This window comes from Hippoglossus stenolepis, chromosome 11 (assembly GCF_022539355.2).
Source record: "Hippoglossus stenolepis isolate QCI-W04-F060 chromosome 11, HSTE1.2, whole genome shotgun sequence".
Classification (NCBI taxonomy): Eukaryota; Metazoa; Chordata; class Actinopteri; order Pleuronectiformes; family Pleuronectidae; genus Hippoglossus; species Hippoglossus stenolepis.
Genome location: NC_061493.1, coordinates 15210414 through 15232424, shown reverse-complemented (window position 1 = coordinate 15232424; position 22011 = coordinate 15210414). Strand labels below are relative to the sequence as shown.

Below are 22011 nucleotides of genomic sequence, written 5' to 3'. Positions count from 1 at the left end.
GACAGCAACCTGCCATCAGCGCCTCACAAAGCAGGAGACGCTCGAGTTGTGCTGGACAGTCAGAGTTTGATGACTAACCCCCTTCACACCCTCTGTTTCCACACAGGGGCGAAATCCTTCTCAGGAAAAAGTTCCTGCTTGGAACCTTCTCCTCCCAAGGGCGTTTCGTTGAGCTATAATGAAACATGACGAATCAGATAACTGCTGCAAATCACATATGGTTCAGAGGATAGTCAGGTTAGGGGAAATAATGTCTGCAAAGTTCAAAGTTGAGCTGAATTTTCGATTTTGACACTTTTTAAGGAAGGATATATTAGAATTTCACAACTTTTGCAAACACAACATTTTTCTGACATGTTTTTGGAAACAGTGTCTCCGATCCAGTCCTCTGGGGCGGACTTGAACTGACATCTGAGGGACAGCATTGCTCCTAGCAACTGGCGCATGCCACATCCCTGAAGTCTAGAAATGTTCATAGCACGCATTGTATTTTTTCCATTAAACACATCTGATGCATCAGGCTTTTCTCGCTGGTGTTAGCTGTCTCTTTTTTTCCTATTTTCATTTTTTTGTCCAGTTGTAGAGACGGACAATAATCAGACTGTGGAAAACTACAGCAATGGGTAACGGGTCGTCCTGTTACCTCAGTTCTATGTATGTTTCAACATTATTCCATACATCGATCGTCAAATGTAACTCGATAACGGATTTTCACCAAACTTGGTATCTCCGGATGATTAACTTTTGGGTCTGACAGATTAGGTGTGTGGGGTCAACTCCCCTACAGTAGAGAGCTGAGTGCTTGTTGCATGAATGTGCACAGCAAAAGTGGTATTTATAGGGTAGATATCTTTATGGATGTTTTAATACCCAGCGACATTGGGTAGGATTTGTCTCTGTGCTGCTGATGGTCAGTGTGTTTGTGTGGGAGCGAGGCAAAGAGCACTGTCCTCTTGTTCATTTCTATGCCATTTCAACTTTTAAAAATAAATAGGTAAATAGGTAGGAGAACTATAGGATGCTCAGCCACACACACACAACTTCTGGTCATCAAGACGGTTGGATTTCTGGTCATTTTGGTTTGAATGGGAGGGCATTCCCCTCCCCTTCCCTACAAATCCCTGACAGGCAGCGTCACATAGAGCTCAAACCACATTTAAAAATTTGACCACATGAGTATAAAACTCAAAACAAACACCACTGATACAAACAATGGATTGCTTCTTCACTAAGTTCAATTTTAAACCTCAAGCACTTTCAGTCCCATATAAACCAGACGTCTGAAGGGAGAACACGTTCACCTGGAGATGGGGACAGCACCTTGATGGCTGCATTATATCCTAGAATGGCTCCTCTCCAGCTCCTTACAGGACATGTCTCCACCTTGATCCCCGTGAGAATGCTCTCGCTTCTATTTTGAGTCGCTCTGCTTGACTGTGCTGCCTGTCAGCAGGAGAGAGCGGCACAAGCTCCCTCTCACTCTCCCTGTGTTTCCTTTTTTCTTTTCCCGCTGCGGGTCATTAATTTGAATGTCTGATTAGTTTGCTGCAAACACATTATCCAAGGAGAATGTTCAAATTGACTTTGGCTCGGGATGCCTAAATATCATTTTAAACAAATTCCCGAGAGCTAATCTGATCGGGCACCCAGTAATCTTTCGTTGATACTGTATAACACGCTGCTATAAATAACCCGCGTTGACTCATTCGCTTCTTTTCTTCCTCTGTTGCAGCATCCTGTTTGCAGATATAGTCGGTTTCACCAGTCTGGCCTCGCAGTGCACAGCCCAGGAACTGGTGAAACTGCTAAATGAGCTGTTTGGGAAGTTTGATGAGCTTGCCACGGTGAGTGTGTTTCCCTTCCTTGAACAAATATCCCTCATTACAGTCACTGTTGGCACAGAGAGCTGCTCTTTTTCTCAATGTGTCCACACATTTTGACACAGCAAGGTTGTGTGTGTTTGTCCTGCTTTGGCCACAGGCTGCTGGCACAAGCCACTGTTGTACCAGCTTAGCATAATGTCACAGCGAATACTGGAGGTCCATATGATGCTTAATGTGATTATCCAGCGCTTCATTTGAGGAAGAGTTGACAGACCTCTTTAATCTAGGCCAGATTTACCCAGGGTTAAACCTCGCCTCCACTCCGGTCGTGTGAGCGAACTGAACGGAGGCGCCGCTAAGTTGCACTTGTCCCAATCGTTCTTGGTTGGCATGTGGGAAAGATTTCAGCGTCCCCATCTGTCAATATCTCACTCTTTGTGATTTCGGTGCCGACAATCCGCTCAGCCGCCGCCGCTGTGAGTTTGGCCGCTGCGGTGAAACGCAACGCTCTGAAACGTGACACGCTGCTGTTACGAAATCTTCTTGCCACACTTTCACTTATAAATCGTGCTAATTAGAATGAACAGAAAGAGTATTGTTCTTTCTCAAGGGTTGTGGGTTAGGCGAGAAGGTTGAGCCCCTGCAGATCACCCTGCAACAGCCTTATCTACGTGTAATCTGGCCTCTATTACTTACACTGGGCACGTGCCCTTGTCAAATCCATTAATCCATAGGATTACAACTAACCCCTTTTTGCTTTCATAGAAGTTTTTTCTTGGCTGTTAAGAGCATCTATTTTTAGCTTGTTTGCTTACCCAGCGCAAAATTAGAAGCAAGGGAGACTTTGATTTGTTATCGCCATTCATAATTTCTTCTGCCAAGGAGGTTATGCTTTTTGTCTGCGTTTGTTTGTTTATTTTCAGGATTATGCAAAAACGACTCAATCAATTTGCATGATATTTTGTCTAGTGTTTGGTGTTGGTGCGGATCCAGGAATTTTTACTTTCTTCAACATTGTGTTTGTTAGAATTGAAATTTATTATGAATCTGGATTTTAAAAAGTCAGGCATGTTTAGGGGACTGGTTTTTATGAATGGGTGCAATTTGGTGCAGATCCAGATAAAAATAGTGGATTGAAATGTGGTTTCAGACTTTTGGTTGAGTGTCAGGGGAGGTGTCATTGCCTGTCCAATCAATCTGGGATCTGTTCCTTTTGTTCTGTTGAATTTCAGCTGCAGTCTGTTTTTATCGGACAGATGCAGTTTCCCCTGAGATCCATTAAGCAAAATCAAGATGATTCCATGCATAACAACACACACACACACACACACACACACACACACACACACACACACACACACACACACACACACACACACACACACATTCATAGATGCTACATTTAACCGCGGCAGATGATACATTTAGATTGTTCATCTCCTGGAGTCATTTGGGTAGAAGAGACGCTGTCTCGAGCTGCCACAATTTTCTTGCTGTTGTGATACGAACTGTCTCGTTCTTTTACTTACAACTGAATGGACTGGTCAAATCTCCACTTGGCTGAGAGCCTCATATTACACTGAAAGACTGTCCCCAGCCATGAAACGTGTCATCAAATGTTCCAGCCGTTGCCCTGACCCAGAGCCCCACTCACTCTGATCCACTTTGGCAGGAAGTGGCAGTGTCAGTGACTCATGGTTGCGGTCACCGTGGGCACGCGGACCCGTTGTCGTTCCATACGAAGAGCGGGCGATGCCACATGGCCACTGGTTATCGTCTCATAAAACCATTCCAGCACCATCCCCACACCACCTGTCCACTCTTTGGACTTGTCAAGCTGCACGGGAAGTGGGCCAGGAACGCAGTGTTCTCCTAAAGTGCTGCTGATGTAGAGGAACGAGTGTCTCCTCTTCCTCTCCTCTCCTCTCCAGCTATATCCGACAGTCTGACTATAATCTCATCTCCCTTTTAACCCCAATTAGCCAACATAGTCACACCAGTTTCTAAATTTCATACATAATCACCTCACGTAATCTAGTAATTTATAGATATCTGAGCATTTGAGAATTCAACCTCATATCCGTATCAGCTTCCTCTAATGCTAACAAAGGGATTGTGCTAATTCATTTTACCCATCCGCTTTCAAAGAGACATTTCAAACCAATCTTTGAAGATTATAAAGTACAGTAATAATTCCCAGTGCCTCCACATTGCACTTCTCACCACTTGTTAATATATTAATATAAATTAATGCAGCTTTAAGAAAAGTCTATTTTTGACTCTGCCAGGAGTCTGAGTTCTTGCATGTCATCTGTTTTAAGAAGATATGCCATGCCCAGAGGGAAAGACTGTGAAGCCAATATGCTACATTAGTCTTGCAGAGCTAATGGTCAGTAGAGGAGGGGAAAACTTCCTAAAAAGCCTCAAGGTCCTGGGTGAAGCATGATTTTTCCTTACGCAGTGGTCATCCAGTTCAGCCAGGCCAGGTCTCAAAGACGCAGGTCATAGCTGGGTCTGGGTTGTGGTTTTAGGCTGATTCAGAAACGTTCCCTTGTGTACTACCTTATCAAGTACCTGTCCTAATAACCATAAAAAAAGGCCAAGACCTACTAAGTATGGGGGTAGCTTGAAAATTGAAATTAACAGGAAGCACCTTCACGCTGATCAGTGTTTGCCGTTTGATTCCCACCACCCACAAGGACACAAGCTGGGAGTAATTATAACTCTTCACCACCAGGCTGAGAATCTGCCGACTGGCGCTGAGAGTGAAGACGAGGGGCGCAAACATCTCAGGAAAAGCTCGGAAACCTTATCACAACCCAAAGTACCCGAAGCCAGACTGACACACAAAGGGATTATAATATTCCTCACTGAATCCACAAAGGTTTTTCTCTACTTCACTTTTTTTTCTCTCTTAAATAAATTTGAGATTAATATAGCATTAACAATAACTAAATGCTTATTTTTTGAAGCGGGATTAATGGAAGAGGGGGATGCATTTTTTAAATGGATGATAACTAGAATGTCTGTCCGGATTCTGAGACGACTGTTGGGAGAGGGACTAATTGGTTAATTGGTGTTTTTTGTGATGCAAGGCTACATTAATATCTGGTCTGGATGCGATTGTACAGTATTTACAGTGTGTGTGCATGTGTGTGTGTGTGTGTCGCTGCTGTTTCCATGGCAGGGCCTCACAAAGCTTTTCATTCTTGCCTCTTTTTTTCCTCTCTCCTCTCACAACACCTCCCTGCATCAATGCTTTCAGACTCCTCCGCTCCTTGTCTCTCAGCTTTCTGATTGACACGCAGCAGCCTACTTCCCTCAACTGTGTCTTTAATGCCCCGTGGTTCTCCCCGCTCTCTTCCTCTCTCACGTTTCCATTTTTAGGCTCCATGATGTATCTATCTACTGTCTCTTACTTCCTCGACAAGTCAGAATCCCCCCTTTTTTTTTTCTTGTTCACACATATATGACTGTGAAAGCTCAAAACAGCCTGCATCGCATGTGCAGCGCGTGCATGCATATAGATCATTCATTGGCATATTTGTTTCCTTGTTATCCCTTTCCCCCACAGTTTTATGAGAGGGAGCATGCTGTGTCTGATGGTTGTCAGAACTATTATACCCTGTTCAAAGATTATACTGAAGATACTATAATAAGAACAGACAGAACAAATATTCATCCAGTGTTTTCACCCCGGTCCATTTGTTGGTTTGTTGGTTTGTTTGTTAACAAAATTACACAAAAGCAGCTGGATGGATTTCCATGTAACTTGGTGGAAGGATGTGGTTTTGGTCTGGAAAGAACCCCATTAAAACGTTGTTGCAGATCCAGATAAAAAGGAAATAATTCATGGATCTTAATGGATTTTAGGGAACTGACATCTATGAGTGGGTGAAGTTTATTGCAGATTGATTGAATTTAAGGGGACTAATGGGCCTTGGTGGAGGTCTGCGCTCTACTTAGTGCCATTCAAGCTTTTATGATGTGCTTTTTATTTTCCACAATTAATTTTTCCTATTGATTCCTGTTTGTTGCTGTGTTCTTTATTATGTTAGTTGTGTTTTAGAATGTTTTTTGTGATATCTGTGATATCTACTTATAATTGTATACAAAACTTTTTTATTTAATTTGCTGCCCATCTTGACCAGGAGTCCCTGCAGAAGCTGTATGGTCTCCGAGTGGGACCTTAATAAAGTGTTATTTTGCATAGAAGTTAAAGGTTCAGTGTGTAGAATTTAGTGACATCTAGTGGTGAAGTTGCATGTTGCAGCTGAATACCCCTCACCTCACCCTCCCCTTCCAAACATTAAAAAGAACCTGTGGGAGCCTTCAGTTGTCATAAAAACTCAAAAGGTGTTTAGTTTAACTGTAAAAACATGGCGGCCTCCGTAGAGACGACCCACTCCTGATGTAAATATAAAGTATTTCAATATAAAGGGCCCATTCTAGGGTAAAGAAAACAACAATTGGTATAATTAAGATGAAAAACACTAGTGAAAACATCACTAGGATTATTTTATATAAAATTTCTGCCAATAGATCCCTTTCCCCTAAATCTTACGAACTGGACCTTTAACAAAAATTTTAAAAAATATTTACACCTGAAGGTCAGGTACAAAATCTTGTGCCAGTAAAAATATCACATTGAAGAAGGTCCGCTGGTAAAGATGCTGGCAAAAAAAAAAAGGAAATTATTATTTTTAGATTAAACAGCAAGACTGTTGGCTGCCCGCGCTCTGACAGCTGCCTCTCAGAAACTAAAGTCTGGGTGTAAACACAACTCAAATAACCATGTTTGGGTTCGTCTCATGTGCAGGTGCTGGGATCACTGTCAAGTCCTTCAGTTTCCCTCAGATGCCTCTGAGCTAAAAAATCTGTGGACTGGAGCAAAACCCAAACCAAACAAACCAGCTTGGGTTCTGGATGGTGGGGGAGGAGGGGTGAAACAAATAATACGGGTGGTTGCTGTTGCAGCGAACACAATCCTGTAAAATTCCTCCTTCAAATGTTCAGAAAACCAGCATGCATACAAAGTCAAACTGCCTCGGAACATTGAACGTTTGTTATTTTTTAAATGTGTTAAATATATCCACAGTAATAGGTTTACTTCACAGATCTCCAACACCTGCTCGCTCCTACCCACCAGGTTGAGGTGGGTGGAGGAAGTGTTGATATGTTATTCATTTGTGTTGCACATAAATTATTCCATGTTAGTTCAGTTCCGTGAGAGAGCTGCTGGCAAAAATGGAAATAAATATCTAGTAGTTGATGAAGAGAACTAGAGAGAACTTGTGTAGCTAAAGAATTTACCCACTGCAATGAATCACTGTCTGTGGATATTGATGCAATGTTGACATCAAATCCTTTACCGAGCCAAGGAGGTTTGGACAAGTGGTCGATCTTTTTGTTGAATACATATAATAGCCCGATGAAGAATTATGGTAGCACAGAGTTGTGAGTATTTAATTGTATTGTGAACACTTGTTTGTTTTGTGAGTATTTGGCCAAGTTGTGAGTATTTGGTTGTGTTGTGGGTATTTGGTTGTGTTGTGGGTATTTGGTTGCGTTGTGAGTATTTGATTTTGTCATGAATACTTATGTTGTGAGTATGGTTATGTTGTGGGTAAATTGCAGGGCATTTTCTCTTTGTGTGTTTTCTCAAATTGTAGTGCATTGACCTCTCAGGGCCACCGTCCAGAATGCATAAAACAGAACAATTGCTTTTCATCAGAATCAGTAAATGTCGTTTTCAGTGGTTCTGCTTCTCTGCAGAGGGCAGATCCAGATTCAGATACACAGCGCCCGTTCTTTCTTGTGTCCTTTCAGCTTCCCAAAGTTACAGAAGTGTAAGGCCTGTAATCTTTAGCCCCATCAGTAATGTGTACACAGCACTGATCGTTGTCTCTGCATCGAACACCGCTGCTCTCTGAGACTTGTAGGAAATGAAGTGCAGCTGCTCTCAGCTGGCTCATCTTTTCCGCTCATCATAATTTACTGAATATCCCCCCCCCGCCCCGTATGTGTCTCTTTGTCTCGGCCTTTTTGTCTTCCTCTGTTTGTTTGTGTGCACTGAAGTGGTTGCTCATTTGCATTTCCTGCAAACACACACAGCACATTACGGTATTTATAAGGTGCCCTGGTAGCACAGCTACATCTCACTTTCAATGGTTCTGCTCAACATATCCCAACCTCACTGAAAACAGTAGATTTGAGTATACTTCAAATTTCATATTCTCATAGAAATCAGTCCCCTAATCATGTTTTCTTTCATCGAGATCCATGAATCTTGCTTACAAACAAACAAACAAACATACAAACAAATCAACCAACAAACAGACACGGGGTGAAAACATAACATCCTAGGCAGAGATAATTATCCAACTCTGCCCCCGGAAACTCTGTCACCAACGTTCTCCTTCCTACGCTGATGACCACGGAGATTGCCCACAATGCTTCAGTCACATGACGGCGGTAATCCTGCTTGGGTCTGAATCAGCTCCTAAGCCCACACAGTGCAGATTAGCACAGGAAAAGTACAGAGTAGGAGACTCTGCTTCCTGTAGCTTCAGCCACGCTGTATAGAGCCGTCTGTTGACTGCTCCACCGTGACCTGAGTGACCCCCAAAGAGAGCTCATCACTTCTGTAACAATATGAAACTTTTTGCTGTCCAATGTGTGCGAGAAAAGACTGAGCGAATTGCATTTAGGTGACATCATTAAGAATTTTTTGTGAACTGTGTTACTCATCGCTGCGCTTTAGCTCTCTAAGGTGTCTATTTGAAATGTAGCAGTGTACACGGGGGCGAACAGAAACAAGTTGTGTAGCTGTAACTTTCACATAAGCAGAGTTCGGACTGAAGCTCTGTATTTTCAGTGTTTCCTTGTACTATTGCATGATAAAAAAAAAACGACAACTTTGAAGCTGGGTTTTGCTGTTGCTAATTTTAGCGCAGAGCTCGTAGCTCGGGCCGTAGTTTTTTTTTGTTTCAAGAAAAGATTAAATAACACTTTCGTCATTCCCTGGAGGAGAATTCAGTAAATCAGAAGCACAAGAATTAAACCAGGGAAAGAAGGAAATAGAGAACAGTACAAAAATACTCCTGTATGCAAATGTAGAAAGATACAGTACCTAAAAATCAGTGTACATGTCTAAAGCAACATAGTAAATGTATATAAATGGTCTGTTTTTATATATCGCTTTTATAGGGTTGATGACCCACTGGTTTGAGGACGACCCACTCTACCCCCTGAGTAACGGCCCAAGATATACATATACTTTCCATATGTGTCAAAAATAAAATGAGTAGATATGAAATAAGTGTTTACATTTCTCTCTACACACTTCATTGCTGCTGATTCTCTTTTACATGAGCATCACGTGTGCGTCTGTGCCACTTGAAGCATGACCACAACATGTGCAACTACAACAATCCCTTGTTATTCGTCTGTTCTGGAACTTGTTTTGCTGTGAAAAATAGAATGTCCATTCGTCTTGCACCAACCGATGTGCATAATTATGAGCCTCTGTGCTCTTCACACGGATGGCCAGTGATCCCATTACCGCCATGGAAACAATACAGGGTTACGAGAAGGCGTCCACGGTAACGCTGCTAAAATGAACTGTCATCCTCTAATGACGGTTATATTCGTAAAGCCGCCTTTTCGTGCCTCTGCTCGTTGTCCCTAAAAAGTGAGTGACTCACCTCGTTCCCTAAAGTGTGACCGATCTGATGATTTAGCACGGCATTATGGGAACCATCGCAGTGTTGTTGTAAGTTAAAATCTCAAAAGCTTGCAATGGGATGATGAAAACGATACAACAATCAGTCAGTGTTCAGCAGCTTTGTTTTATATGCTTTAAATTTAACCTGATTCATTTTGATTTGCACGTTTACTGATTTATTTTGCCATGTAGGCCTCTCCTATACTTGGAGTCCCCCCTTGCTGTTGCCTCCATCTGTTCTTATTTGAACTACACTGTATGTGAAATGTGGTGCAGCTTGATTGAATTCTACTGAGTGCCCTTCTTGTTAAGTGTTCTCTCTTCTCTTCATCTTTTTGATGGGCAGGAGAATCACTGCCGCAGGATTAAGATCTTGGGCGACTGTTACTACTGTGTGTCTGGACTGACCCAACCCAAGACCGACCACGCCCACTGCTGTGTGGAAATGGGTCTGGACATGATTGACACCATAACGTGAGTGGGTCACATTTTTAGATGAAACAGTAATGTATTTATTTTTCTGTGAGTGAAGGATTTAAATCATCATCCCGAAAGAGATGGAAGAAACTGTTTTGTATTTTATTTTATTCCATGATGTCCTTTGAGCAGTGCGGACTGCAGCCTGATTAGCCATGTGTGCTGTGAGTGGATTCTAACACCGAACATTTGAGAGCAGAGCTACAGTTGGCTGACAGAAAAAGCTTTAGATTGGAAAAAAAAAACTATTTCATTGAACTTGAATGTGTTTTCTCATAATTTGGAAGAAGGAAAAACAGGAACAAAAGAAAGTAAGACATTAAGATGCAGCAGCAGATACAACCAGATACTTTCTTGGCTTTACTGGAAGCCTGTTAATTAAGATCTACGATCAAGATTGGACTTTTTACTAAATTAATAATTTAAAAAATGCTTAAATGAGCAGTTTTCTTTTGTTCATCAGTTTTGGTATGTTAGAGCATAGACTAATGCGATAGCGTGTGTCGAGTACTTATAGTTATAGATTTTACATTATTAAATATTAATGATGTTGTCTGTATCTGAGCTCAGTCACAACACATGAAAAATTTATTCTAATAGTAAATATTCTGATGACAGATTGTTGTCTTGTTATGTTTGTCTGTGGGTGTACTTCGACAGGAACATTTATTAGTAGCATATGTGCAAGTTTTTAATAATGTCATGATTTTTGGTGTATAGATATAAATATAAATATAGATATAGAATTAGGTATAGATATAGATTTAGATATGACCTCACTCCAGTGCTGGTGTTCTGCCCCCTGCAGGTCAGTGGCAGAGGCCACAGAGGTCAACCTGAACATGCGCGTGGGCTTGCATACAGGTCGGGTGCTCTGTGGAGTGCTGGGCCTCAGGAAATGGCAGTATGATGTCTGGTCCAATGATGTGACCCTGGCCAACGTGATGGAGGCTGGGGGACTACCTGGGTATGTACCATCTCTCATGAATACTGGCCTCAGCAGCTCTGGATGACTCTTCTACAGTGGTGCTCTGGAAAAATACTGCCCCTCTATTTGGAGGCCTACTAAAGTCTGTAATGGTGAAAAACAAATATATCACCAGTTTGAAAATACACAGAATCCATTGAACAATTTAATCATATGACAAAGTGTTGTCCCTACACATCTTATATTCCAGTGACGTGTGAATTTTCCAAATGTTATATTATATATTATTATATTTCTGGTCTTTTTTGACGTGCATGGTCTTACCAGCTGTGACAGCATGGCTGGTATGGTTTTCTGGTAGTGTGTGTATGTGTGATCATGGCAAAGCTTGGAGACACCCACTGCTACAGGAACTACCACCACCATTTCCTTGTTTAAAGACAAAAAAAGCCCAACACTCTTTTCACTGCATTTGAAAGGAAATACTTAAAGGTTCATTGTGTAGAATTTAGTTGGACTCCTGTAAAAAAAAACATGGAGGCCTCTGTAGAGAGGACCTGCTCCTAATGTAAATATAAGGTACCTAAATATGAAGGGCCCATTCTAGGGTAAAAAAGATGAACATTTTTTAAAAAAACATCACAAAGATTATTTCATATTCAATTTCTGCCAATAGATCCCTTTCACCTAAATCTTACACTCTGAACCTTTAAGTTTATATATTTGAATATTTGAATAAATGCCTAGAGGAACAGGATTTTGAGAACTTACTGTGACAGTCTCCTGTAACACAGACTCTTCTGTGGATGGTTGTGTTGTGTGTTACGCCTGCCCTGTCTGTTTCTACAGGAAAGTCCACATCACCAAATCTACACTGGAGTGCCTAAATGGAGACTATGAGGTGGAGCCTGGAAACGGCCACGAAAGGAACCCCTTCCTCCTGAAACATGAAATTGAAACCTTCTTTATTGTGCCATCTCACCGACGGAAGGTACCGTAGTGTTGCTGTGTGCTGAGCAACCGCATATTCTAAACCCTGCATGTATTTCTGTATAAGAACAGCTCTGAATCCGACGTATGTTTGGATGAGTCCTTGCCCTCAGCTGGACCTTTTAATGCGTAGACAGTGTACTGTACACATTAACAAAGCTTCTGCAGGACGTATGCTAATCCATATTATTGGACCTACTGTGTGTGTGGTTAATCAGAGAAGGCTAACCATAGGCTTATCTTAACCAGTCTTCACCTCTATGCCAACATCTAGAATATAAACAATCCTTCCAATAGAATCATAGTGTGGCCACAGCATCTAACATCACATGATGGAGCTCTCACGCATTCGTTCTTGAGCTAATCTCACTTCCAGTCTGTAATGCATTGAACTGGGTGATAAAGAGAGAGAGAAAAACAGCCTGTAGCATCTATCATGTCAAATCTGCTCTGTCCGACGAACTTACAGAGATATATGTGTGTGTGTGTGTCACTGCACATAAACACGGACATCTCCAACCAGATGTGCCACAAGCAGCTGGAGAGGGAATTTCCGTCTTGTCTCTGTACCTGGGTTTCCTCTCCTCTTCTTCTACCTCTCCTCTCTTCTCTCATCACTCTTTCTTGCAGCAGGTTCCACGTTATGTGAGATATAAGAATCGCACATAGGTTACGAGGTTTCCTCACGTGAACCTGTGACATCACAGTCGCGTGTATTTTTTCTTTGATATGCGGGACACTCTGCTAATCCTCTTAATAGAGCTGATGGTTTAGACTTCATCAAAGGGCTCATGGCTCAGAGAAAGATGTGCCCTGACTAAGCTGTGTTGGATGGGCTGCTACGCTCCCCGCTATAGTGTCTTTAATTATTCCTGCTTAGGGACACACTCCCTAACTTTGGTGTTTAACAAAACACACTTTTCGCACAACAAAACACACTAATTTCCTCAAAACTTCAAACATATGTTAATCTTGATTTTCTAAGATAGTGTTACGACGGAGAAACAAGGGCAGCAGAGTAATGAATCTATTAAAATCACCCAAGGGATTGACCTCATTTTTACCACTTTACAGTTAAATTCCTGAACCTGATAATAACAATGATTGCATGCGAGTGTGTGTGCATGAGCATATGTGCACGTGCATGCTGTCCAGTGCCTGAGTTGCATGAGTTATACACCCTTACATAATATATATATATATATTGCTGTGTGGGATATCATGACTTAATCCTTGTTCCCGTTTCTTATCTGGTTGCAGATATTCCCAGGATTGATTCTTTCGGATATAAAGCCCGCCAAAAAGATGAAGTTCAAAACTGTGTGCTACTTACTAGTGCAGCTTATGCACTGCAGGAAGATGTTCAAGGCTGAGATTCCCTTCTCCAATGTCATGAACTGCGAGGACGGTGATAAGGTATGAAAATGTCTGTGTTGACATTTCTGTGTGTGTTCGTGCTGTGATTTGAATAGAGGCTAAGAACATATATAAAAAAGTCTGGATGTCTAGAGGTTCCTACAATAGTGAAAAATTAAAGACCTGTTTGAATTACCTTATTTTTATAAGCTCCTAAACCTTAGCATTTATTAATGGTACTATGTATGTATTACAGTTTAAGTTGTATAGACAGTGTTGATATGTTAGAACTGTACAGAAATTATTAATTAATGTAATCTACATTCTTAGGTGCCTTTTTAAAAAAAGCCTCATTTCAGGTTATGCCTCAAAGTTTTATTGAGCTTAACATCAGGACTCTGACTCGGCCTATTCACAATGCAAATTTATACAATCTTAACATTTGAGCTTCAGCTCCACAGAACATTGTTCCAACAGAAAAGAGTAGTGGACGTGTGAAGAGGAGAAGTAATGTGTGTTCCTTCCCGGTTCAGTTGCTTTCTTACTGTTAACTCGTGGACATACATTAGACGTTAGAATGTGCAAGAAAAAGTCACATATCCATGATGGCAATGTTTAATGAGCTGACAAAATATGTCGGTGTAACACTACTTGAACATTGCACATTCTTAGCAGAAATCTTTGCAGTTGAGTTCTTAAATCTATAGTGTGTTTTTTGGATGTTATATGGGTTCTTGTTTTCCGATGTGTCATAAATAAGCTGAATGTGCTAACCACAGTGTCAGAGATAATAATTCAAGTTTTGCAGGGATTGCAGTCGGTGAATAAATCCAGTGTGTGGCTCTAACAGGATGTACAGTATACTAAATCATGAGAAGGTGGGGGGGTGACGGTGAGACGTGTTCAGAGCGCGCAATCCTATCAGCTGTGATGACCTCAGTGTGTTGCTCATGCCAGAGAGCAACATGCCATTTCCCTTACATATACTGTCAGTGGCACTGGCAATCTGGGTAAATGTCAAAGAGCTTATTTGACCTTGTGTGCCTGGAAAGAAATCCTGTGGCCTGGCAGCTATACAATGTCTGCACCAGCTGTTTTAATCCAGATTTGCCAGTGTGTGTGTTTGTGTGTGTGTGTATTTGTGTGTGTGTGTGTGTGTGTGTGTGTGTGTGTGTGTGTGTGTGTGTGTGTGTGTGTGTGTGTGTGTGTGTGTGTGTGTGTGTGTGTTTGTGTGTGTGTATATTTGTGTGTGTGGGTGTGTTCGTACATTGTAGAGACATAACATTTTGATGTCAACCTTAGAAGTCTGATTTATTCATATACAACCATTTTCAGAGGTCAGGAGGAGAATTTAAAGGTGATCACTCCTGAAAACAACATTTACACATATATTTGAGCACGGGTGTATTGAAAGCGGCAGCATTTTAAATTTGCTTATATTCCCGCCCCTTATAATAGATAAATGTTGTTAAACTCTTTAAGCACCTGCTTTACTCACAATTAACCCTGTTACTCTAGAGTTTTTATTTTAGGATGACACAGTGAACAGCAGTTTATTCTAGTCATGTGGATTCATACGATTTCTATCACTGTCCAGGGTGGAAGAAGATAAATTATGATATTTCTATGTGTTTTTAATCTTTCATAAATTTACATGAAACAGACCTCTTGAGAAAAAGTACATGTTCTCACCACTGGGTGGTGCTGCAAGCCTCCTCTTGCTTTCTGTCACAAAGGATGATTTTAAATTACAGTTTCCCGACTAATGTTTTAAATCACATTTGAAAGGACTTCAGTTCGAAAAGATTAGCTTTGAACCTATTTAATGATCGTATGAAATGCTCACAGCCTTTTATATATTTACCGACATATATACTATAATGCCTCATATGCTTTTTTCTTTCTTAAACCTAGAATTAGGTTTAGTTTAGGGTTAGGGTTGGGGGTTAGGGTTATAATTAGGTTTAGGTTTAGGGTTAGGGGCTAGGAGGAATGAGTGTCCTCTCTAAGATAGAAGTACAAATGTGTGTGTGTGAGTGTGTGTATGCTTTTCTTACCTCTTTAGGATCTTTTCCAGCATAAACGCTGAACTTGCCAGGACCAGTAGACCTCATGGGGACAAAGCCTTGTCCCATATATAGTGGATAAGGTTTTGGTTTACTGACCACCATGAATGAAAGTGATTGCATAGTCCAAATAGGATAGTCTGTGTTAGTGTATAGAATTACATCAATCAGGTGTTTCATACATGTCAAGAGCTGTTTAGTTGGAATTTCAAACATCTGATGAGGCATCATTTTTCCTGCTTTGCACTCAATTGCTGGATCCTCACGCTACATGTTAGTGTCTCCCCCTCAAGCTTTCATCATACCAGTAATGACAACATCCTCACAGCATAGACAGGAGTCGGATTAGAGTAAAGTGGTGAAAGGGACAGGGGTGACAGGTGAAGTCATATACACGTACACCTTCAACTGAACGCTAGTTTTACATTCAGACCACACACACTCTTCAACTGTGTGCGAAATAACAAATTCTAGACACGACTTCAGAGCAATATGAGGGACGGATGGGATGAATGAGCAAGATTTTGCAGGAGACTTGTCTATAATGTGCCCTACATGTTGAGCACAGTACACAACTTAAGTAGACGTCATATCTGCAGGCCACTGTGATGCAGCCTAATATAGCTTGACAGTGTGAGGGAGGCTCGGAGAGATAAGGGATGGAAATAAGGACAGAAAGAAAGAAGAAAAACAACGAGGAAGGAGGGAAGAAAAACTGCAATAGGAAGGAAAGAGGGAAATAAGGAAGAATGGATAGGAAAGAGGAGTAATAAAGAATATGGTAGGTAGGTATGTAGGTAGGAATGAAAGGATGCATGGAAGGAAATAAGGAAGGTATGAGGGAAGGAAGATTGGAAGGAAAGTGTGGAATGAAGTAATATAAGAATATGTGGAAGTGAATACATATACAGAAATGGGGAGGTAGTAAGGAAGGCAGGAAGGAAGGACAGAATTTAAGGAAGGTAGAAAAAAATGTGGCGTAGGAAATGAGGAAGAATACATGACAGATTTGGGGGAAGTAATAAAAGAAGAAAGTAGGAATTTAAGGAAGCAACGAGAGGATGCAGGATGTAATAGACAGAGGTCAAGAAAGGAGAGAAAGAAGGAAGGAAGGTAGGAAGAAAGAAATGAAGGAAGTCAGTGAGCCGTACACATTCATGTCATGTCAGGGACTCACAAACACTCTGAGGATCCTCGCTAACACTTCTCCTCCTACAACACAATTCATCCAGCATGCTCACTTACATGTACACACACACACACAAACACACACCATGTTACTGCCATGTTAACTCTGTCGCTCTGCTCCAGTGCTCAGTGTTTTCTCAGTTTGGCTGCTGAACACACTCAGACACAGCAGGGTGCCTCCAGTGATTAGGTGTGAGGGCGACGTCCTGATTTGAAAGTATAATCATGTCCCCGTGTTTATTGTTGTCTCTCATTCACCCCTGTTCCTAATATGATAATACTCCGGTGGTGTGGAGAATACAGTGCGGCCTATTTATCACGCTGCTGTTTTAATCAACTTCTACATTTTCACTGAAGATCTCTTCTTCTTCTGACAGCGGAGGGCCATGAGGACGGCGCCGCAGAAGCTGAGGAACCGTCCCAACGCCAACCAGGCCACCGTGGTCCAGAGCAGCCCCAGAACGCGGGTCAACCGCTACATCGGGCGGCTGATCGAGGCCCGGCAGACCGAGTCGGACACGGCAGACCTCAACGTCCTCACACTCATGTACAAATGCTCCGAGCGTGAGCAGAGGGTGAGACACACAAGCTGCACATTGATATGGAGCCTCTGATTGTGTTGATGCTCTGTCACTCACTCGCCTCGTCTGTGGCGTCACACAGTACCACCAGGTTCCTGATGAGTACTTCACCAGCGCAGTGGTCGTCTCTCTGGTCCTCGCTGCCTTGTTTGGCCTTGTCTACCTTCTCATCATACCACAGTACGTACAACAGACTCTGCCGTCGTCATCCTCCTCCTCTTCTCTCTCTCTCTCTCTCTCTCTCTCTCTCTCTCTCTCTCTCTCTCTCTCTATCTATCTATCCACTTACCTCTTTAATTGACTCTTTTCACTTCCACAGATCCTTGACTTTCTAACTAACCCCTGCGCCTCCCTCTCTCACTTTTCTTTTCCACTCAGGGGCACAGTGATACTTGTCCTTCTTGTCTTCTGCATCTGTTTCCTAGTAGCTTGTATCATGTACCTGCACATCACTAGAATACAGGTAAACAGAGATACTTTCTTATCGTCACCTTTCATGAGGGAAAGTCATTCTTTTATTTTTCGAACTACTGAAAACGTCTCCATGAAACTTGGTGGAAGAATGCAATACGGGTCTGGGAAGAACCCAGATCAGCGGTTCCAGGGATTGTTACATTGTCAGACAGGGCATCTTTTGACATTTTCCCAGATTTTTCAGAGATTAATTCATGCGTTTGATGAAAAACTTTTTATAGGGGAATAATATTTAATGTGCAATTTGGAGCAGATCCAAATAAAAATGTGGATCTGGTGAATTTCAATGTGGTTTAATGAGGAGACTTGGTGGAACTATGTACTTTATATTCTTGTAGCAAATTCTACTCCTGAAATATTAATCCTTTAACAATGTGGTCCTTCACAGAGCTGGGAATTTTAATCTCACTCTTCATTTTAATTTGTTTTGTCATTTTTAATTCATTTTATATCACTTTATTTTATTTGCTAACTAATTTTCATGATCACATTCACCGTCTCTGTTCTTTACTCGCCTTACTGACCTCATACTACCCTCTGTCTAACTGCTCATCATTGTTTGATTTCAAGCCTTTTTCACTCGTTCCTTGCTCTTGCAGCTATTAACATTTTGTCATTTGCCTTAAATGAACATATTCAAAAACTCTAGAATGACACAGTAGAGCACATACCTCAACAGTCCTGTAATGAAACCATATCTAATTTGACCATCCAGATTTTATTTGGATCTACCCCAGATTCCACACACTCATATCATCAAATATCATTCCCCCCGAATTTCTCTTCAACAAGATTCATCAATTACTCTCTTTGAAATTGGGGAAAATGTCAAAAAACACAATGTTAAAGTGATAAGACAATTTCACCCTTTGTCCAGATCTGCTTCAAAATGTCCCATCCTTCCATCAAGGTTTCTGGAAATCAGTTTTTGCATAATCCTCATTCTGTGGTAATAAATTTCTTTAAAAAAAAGTAACTTTGAATCTTCCTGATTCATTTTTATCTTCCATTACCTTTGTCTCAGTGTTTTCCAGGGTGCCTGACCATTCAGATTCGCACTGCCCTCTGTATTCTCATAGTGCTCTTAATCTACGCTGTGGCCCAGGCCTGTGTGGTAAGTGGGAAAGGCAACAGCAAAAATGTCATCTGCTACCAATGACCCACCGTACTGATCAACCAGTAAGAAAACTCATATTTTGAGCTGTAATTCTTTCTCCTCCATGTTCCTGCTCGTCCCCGACAGGTGGGCTGTATGCCCTGGCTGTGGGGCAGTGCCAACACCAACAGCTCCATCGTCATCATCGATGACATCAGCGGCGCCAACCACACCATGGCGGAGCTGCCTTGCGAGGGTGCCCGCTACGCCTTTCTCTCCTGCGTGGTGGGCACCCTCACGCTGGCGCTTTTCCTGCGGGTCTCCTGGCTGCCAAAGATGGCGCTAATGCTCCTCCTCGGGGTGCTGTACATCACAGTGTTGGAGCTCAGTGGCTTTCGCAGGACGGCAGGGTGAGGTTCACTTGCACACACACACACACACACACACACACACACACACACACACACACACACACACACACACACACACACAATCAAAAACACTTTGACTTGACTTGACTTCCTGAAGTTATCACACACATCCCATTGGAGCTTTAAGTTGGGCAGGATTGGGCATCGTACAAGAATCAGAGTAAATGATTGGCCGTCAATGTCAAGCAATGGTTTCCTGTTTGTTTAATGCACAGCAGGAACAGACGAGTGTTTACAGTACATGTGCTGTGTGTGTGTGTGTGTGTGTGTGGAGGAGTCTTTGCTTGTCTTCGGCCTACACGCTCATTCATTTTCCAGCCTTTGAAGGAGCACATGTGCTCATCATTAGTTCCGAATCCAAAGCTGGACAGGACACAGTGGGCTGGATGATGGGAGAGCGTAGTTTCAACTCAGCACCGAGAGGCCCAGTCAAATTTATTGGATTCCAGATGATAAATGAGCCCCTGAAAAATCATAACGCTGAATTTGCTAAGGTTATGAATATATAAAATATAGGTTAAGAACAGTTATGCATCAGTAAACAATATGATATTGTGCAATCCAATATTTCACATAACACTTTTAAGCTCTTTCATTTCATTTTGTGTTTTATTTTCATGCTGGCCCCACAAAAAATATAATTTTCATGATTTTAACAAGTAAAATTTCACTCATCGCTGCTCTTGACACCGTGGGGGGTCCAGTGAAACCCGCCTGTGTAGTGCTCTGTGTGGTCCAGTCCCTGATGCTGACGCGTGTGTTGGTCTCTCTTCCACAGTGGGGGGTCCTTCCACATCCGGGGCTATGAGCCCATCCTGTCTCTGTTGCTCTTTGTCAGTGCCCTGGCCCTCCACTCCAGGCAACTCGACCTCAAACTACGCCTGGACTTCCTATGGGCTGTGCAGGTCAGGAAGTGTGTGTCTCTAGGCATGTGTATCTGAAGGAGGCTTAAATCTCATTATTATTGTGTAGGTTTTAATAGAATAGAATTACAGCTTCGATATATCCAAGCGCTTGGGCTGTGTATGAAAAGGATTTGTATTTATAGGCTGCCAGCTGTCTATTCTTTGGCAAAAACAAGGGTTTCGTTTGGCATCTAAAGTGTAATAAAAGGACTATTTTTCACAAGTGTTGAAGCAAAAGCTGAATCTTAAGATATTTAACCCTTTAACTAAGTACCCAAGTGTATTGATATCCAGCTATGACACAGTGTGCGGCTTGTAAAGTTTTTTACTGACCCCATGTGGTAGAAACGTGGAACAGGCTGCAGTGCTCAGTCCTGTGTGTGTGTGTGTGTGTGTGTGTGTGTGTGTGTGTGTGTGTGTGTGTGTGTGTGTGTGTGTGTGGTATGTGCTCTCAGGCAGAGGAGGAGAGAGATGGCATGGAGAAAGTCAAGCTGGACAACAGGCGGATTCTCTTCAACCTCCTGCCCGCGCACGTGGCTCAACACTTCCTGCTGTCAAACCCCAGGAACATGGTGAGCCTCGCTAATAGACAGGCAGGCAGACAAACAGAGAACCAGGTAGATAACTGGCAGAAAACACGACAGAGAACAGAGGAGGCCTTTTATCCCACTGTACTGTATTCTCCCCTTTTTGTCCTCTCAGGATCTGTACTATCAGTCCTACGCACAAGTGGGCGTTCTGTTTGCCTCCATCCCAAACTTCAACGATTTCTACATCGAGCTGGACGGAAACAACATGGGAGTGGAGTGCCTCAGACTCCTGAATGAGATCATTGCAGACTTTGACGAGGTAGAAATGCTGTGTTTTGCGCTTCCGGGGTTGTTCAGTTGGATTTGCCCTGTAGTTCTGTGTGTTTATTTGAGTGTATGTTTTCCAGCTCATGGACAAGGAGTGCTACAAAGACATAGAGAAAATCAAAACCATTGGCAGTACATACATGGCAGCTGTGGGCCTTGTCCCCACCATTGGTACCAAGGTGACCTTTTACTTTATGTCAATTTTGATTGTACATTGTAATGAAGAGACAAGATACTAACCGATCAATGTACGTCTACACTTTAGGCCAAAAAATCTGTTTACGACCATCTCAGCACAATAGCAGACTACGCCATTGAGATGTTTGATGTTTTGGATGAAATCAACTACCAGTCATACAATGAGTTTGTCCTGAGAGTGGGTGCGTCTAATCTTAAAGCACAAAAGAAACTATGACACACCTGATTTTATGGTGTTTTGTATTTGTTTAACACTTTCTGGTATTTACACAGGAATCAATGTTGGCCCAGTGGTCGCTGGGGTGATTGGGGCACGGCGACCTCAGTACGACATCTGGGGGAACACGGTGAATGTGGCCAGTCGCATGGACAGCACCGGAGTACCGGGAAAGATACAGGTGACCAAAAACACCTTTAATCATAACAGCAAACTTGCTACAAAGTGCAACTATATGATAAGAAATTAAAAGTAATTTTTCTTCTTCAGGGTTAAAATACTGTATAACTGCATAATTTTCTTTTCTATGTTCCAACGGCTCAGATCCACTGAACAAATGCAAAATAACACCCCTATACTGCATATATATATATTTTTGTTTTTTAAAGAAAAACTCAATTTCAGATTTTTGTATGCTCAGAACAGAAATCTCAACTCAGCAAAGTATGAAGGCCATTTAAAGAGGAGAGTTGTAATACTGTGTATACAGTAATGCAGAATACTATGGGCTGCATGTCCTTTTAGAGGGGGACCATCAGAAGATCAGCCTGTTGGCTGCGTTAAAATGAGTAATGTGAAGCATCTTGTTAAATTATTCTTATGCTATAGTTTCGGTCTCACAAAACAAATATTTTTTAGATAGTAGAGGTTGAAAATTGAAATTAAACCTATTTGACCAAGGACACATGAAATTACAG

General features: G+C 41.9%; 1 protein-coding gene across 2 annotated transcripts in view; it reads left to right on the top strand.

Moving 5' to 3' along the window:
* Positions 1 to 22011, top strand: part of LOC118118137 (adenylate cyclase type 1) — a 36574-nt gene that overhangs the window by 11811 nt on the left and 2752 nt on the right. The window contains exons 4-19 of one of the 2 annotated variants that reach the window (XM_035171050.2): positions 1733 to 1844; positions 9896 to 10023; positions 10835 to 10993; positions 11804 to 11945; positions 13205 to 13360; positions 16932 to 17129; positions 17218 to 17315; positions 17514 to 17598; positions 18634 to 18723; positions 18853 to 19115; positions 19915 to 20041; positions 20497 to 20658; positions 20744 to 20890; positions 20979 to 21077; positions 21164 to 21278; positions 21370 to 21494. In XM_035171050.2, the coding sequence (XP_035026941.1) occupies positions 1733 to 1844; positions 9896 to 10023; positions 10835 to 10993; positions 11804 to 11945; positions 13205 to 13360; positions 16932 to 17129; positions 17218 to 17315; positions 17514 to 17598; positions 18634 to 18723; positions 18853 to 19115; positions 19915 to 20041; positions 20497 to 20658; positions 20744 to 20890; positions 20979 to 21077; positions 21164 to 21278; positions 21370 to 21494 (2206 nt within the window). The remainder of the gene's footprint in view (positions 1 to 1732; positions 1845 to 9895; positions 10024 to 10834; positions 10994 to 11803; positions 11946 to 13204; positions 13361 to 16931; positions 17130 to 17217; positions 17316 to 17513; positions 17599 to 18633; positions 18724 to 18852; positions 19116 to 19914; positions 20042 to 20496; positions 20659 to 20743; positions 20891 to 20978; positions 21078 to 21163; positions 21279 to 21369; positions 21495 to 22011) is intronic. The other variant, XM_035171052.2, reaches the window with a different exon arrangement.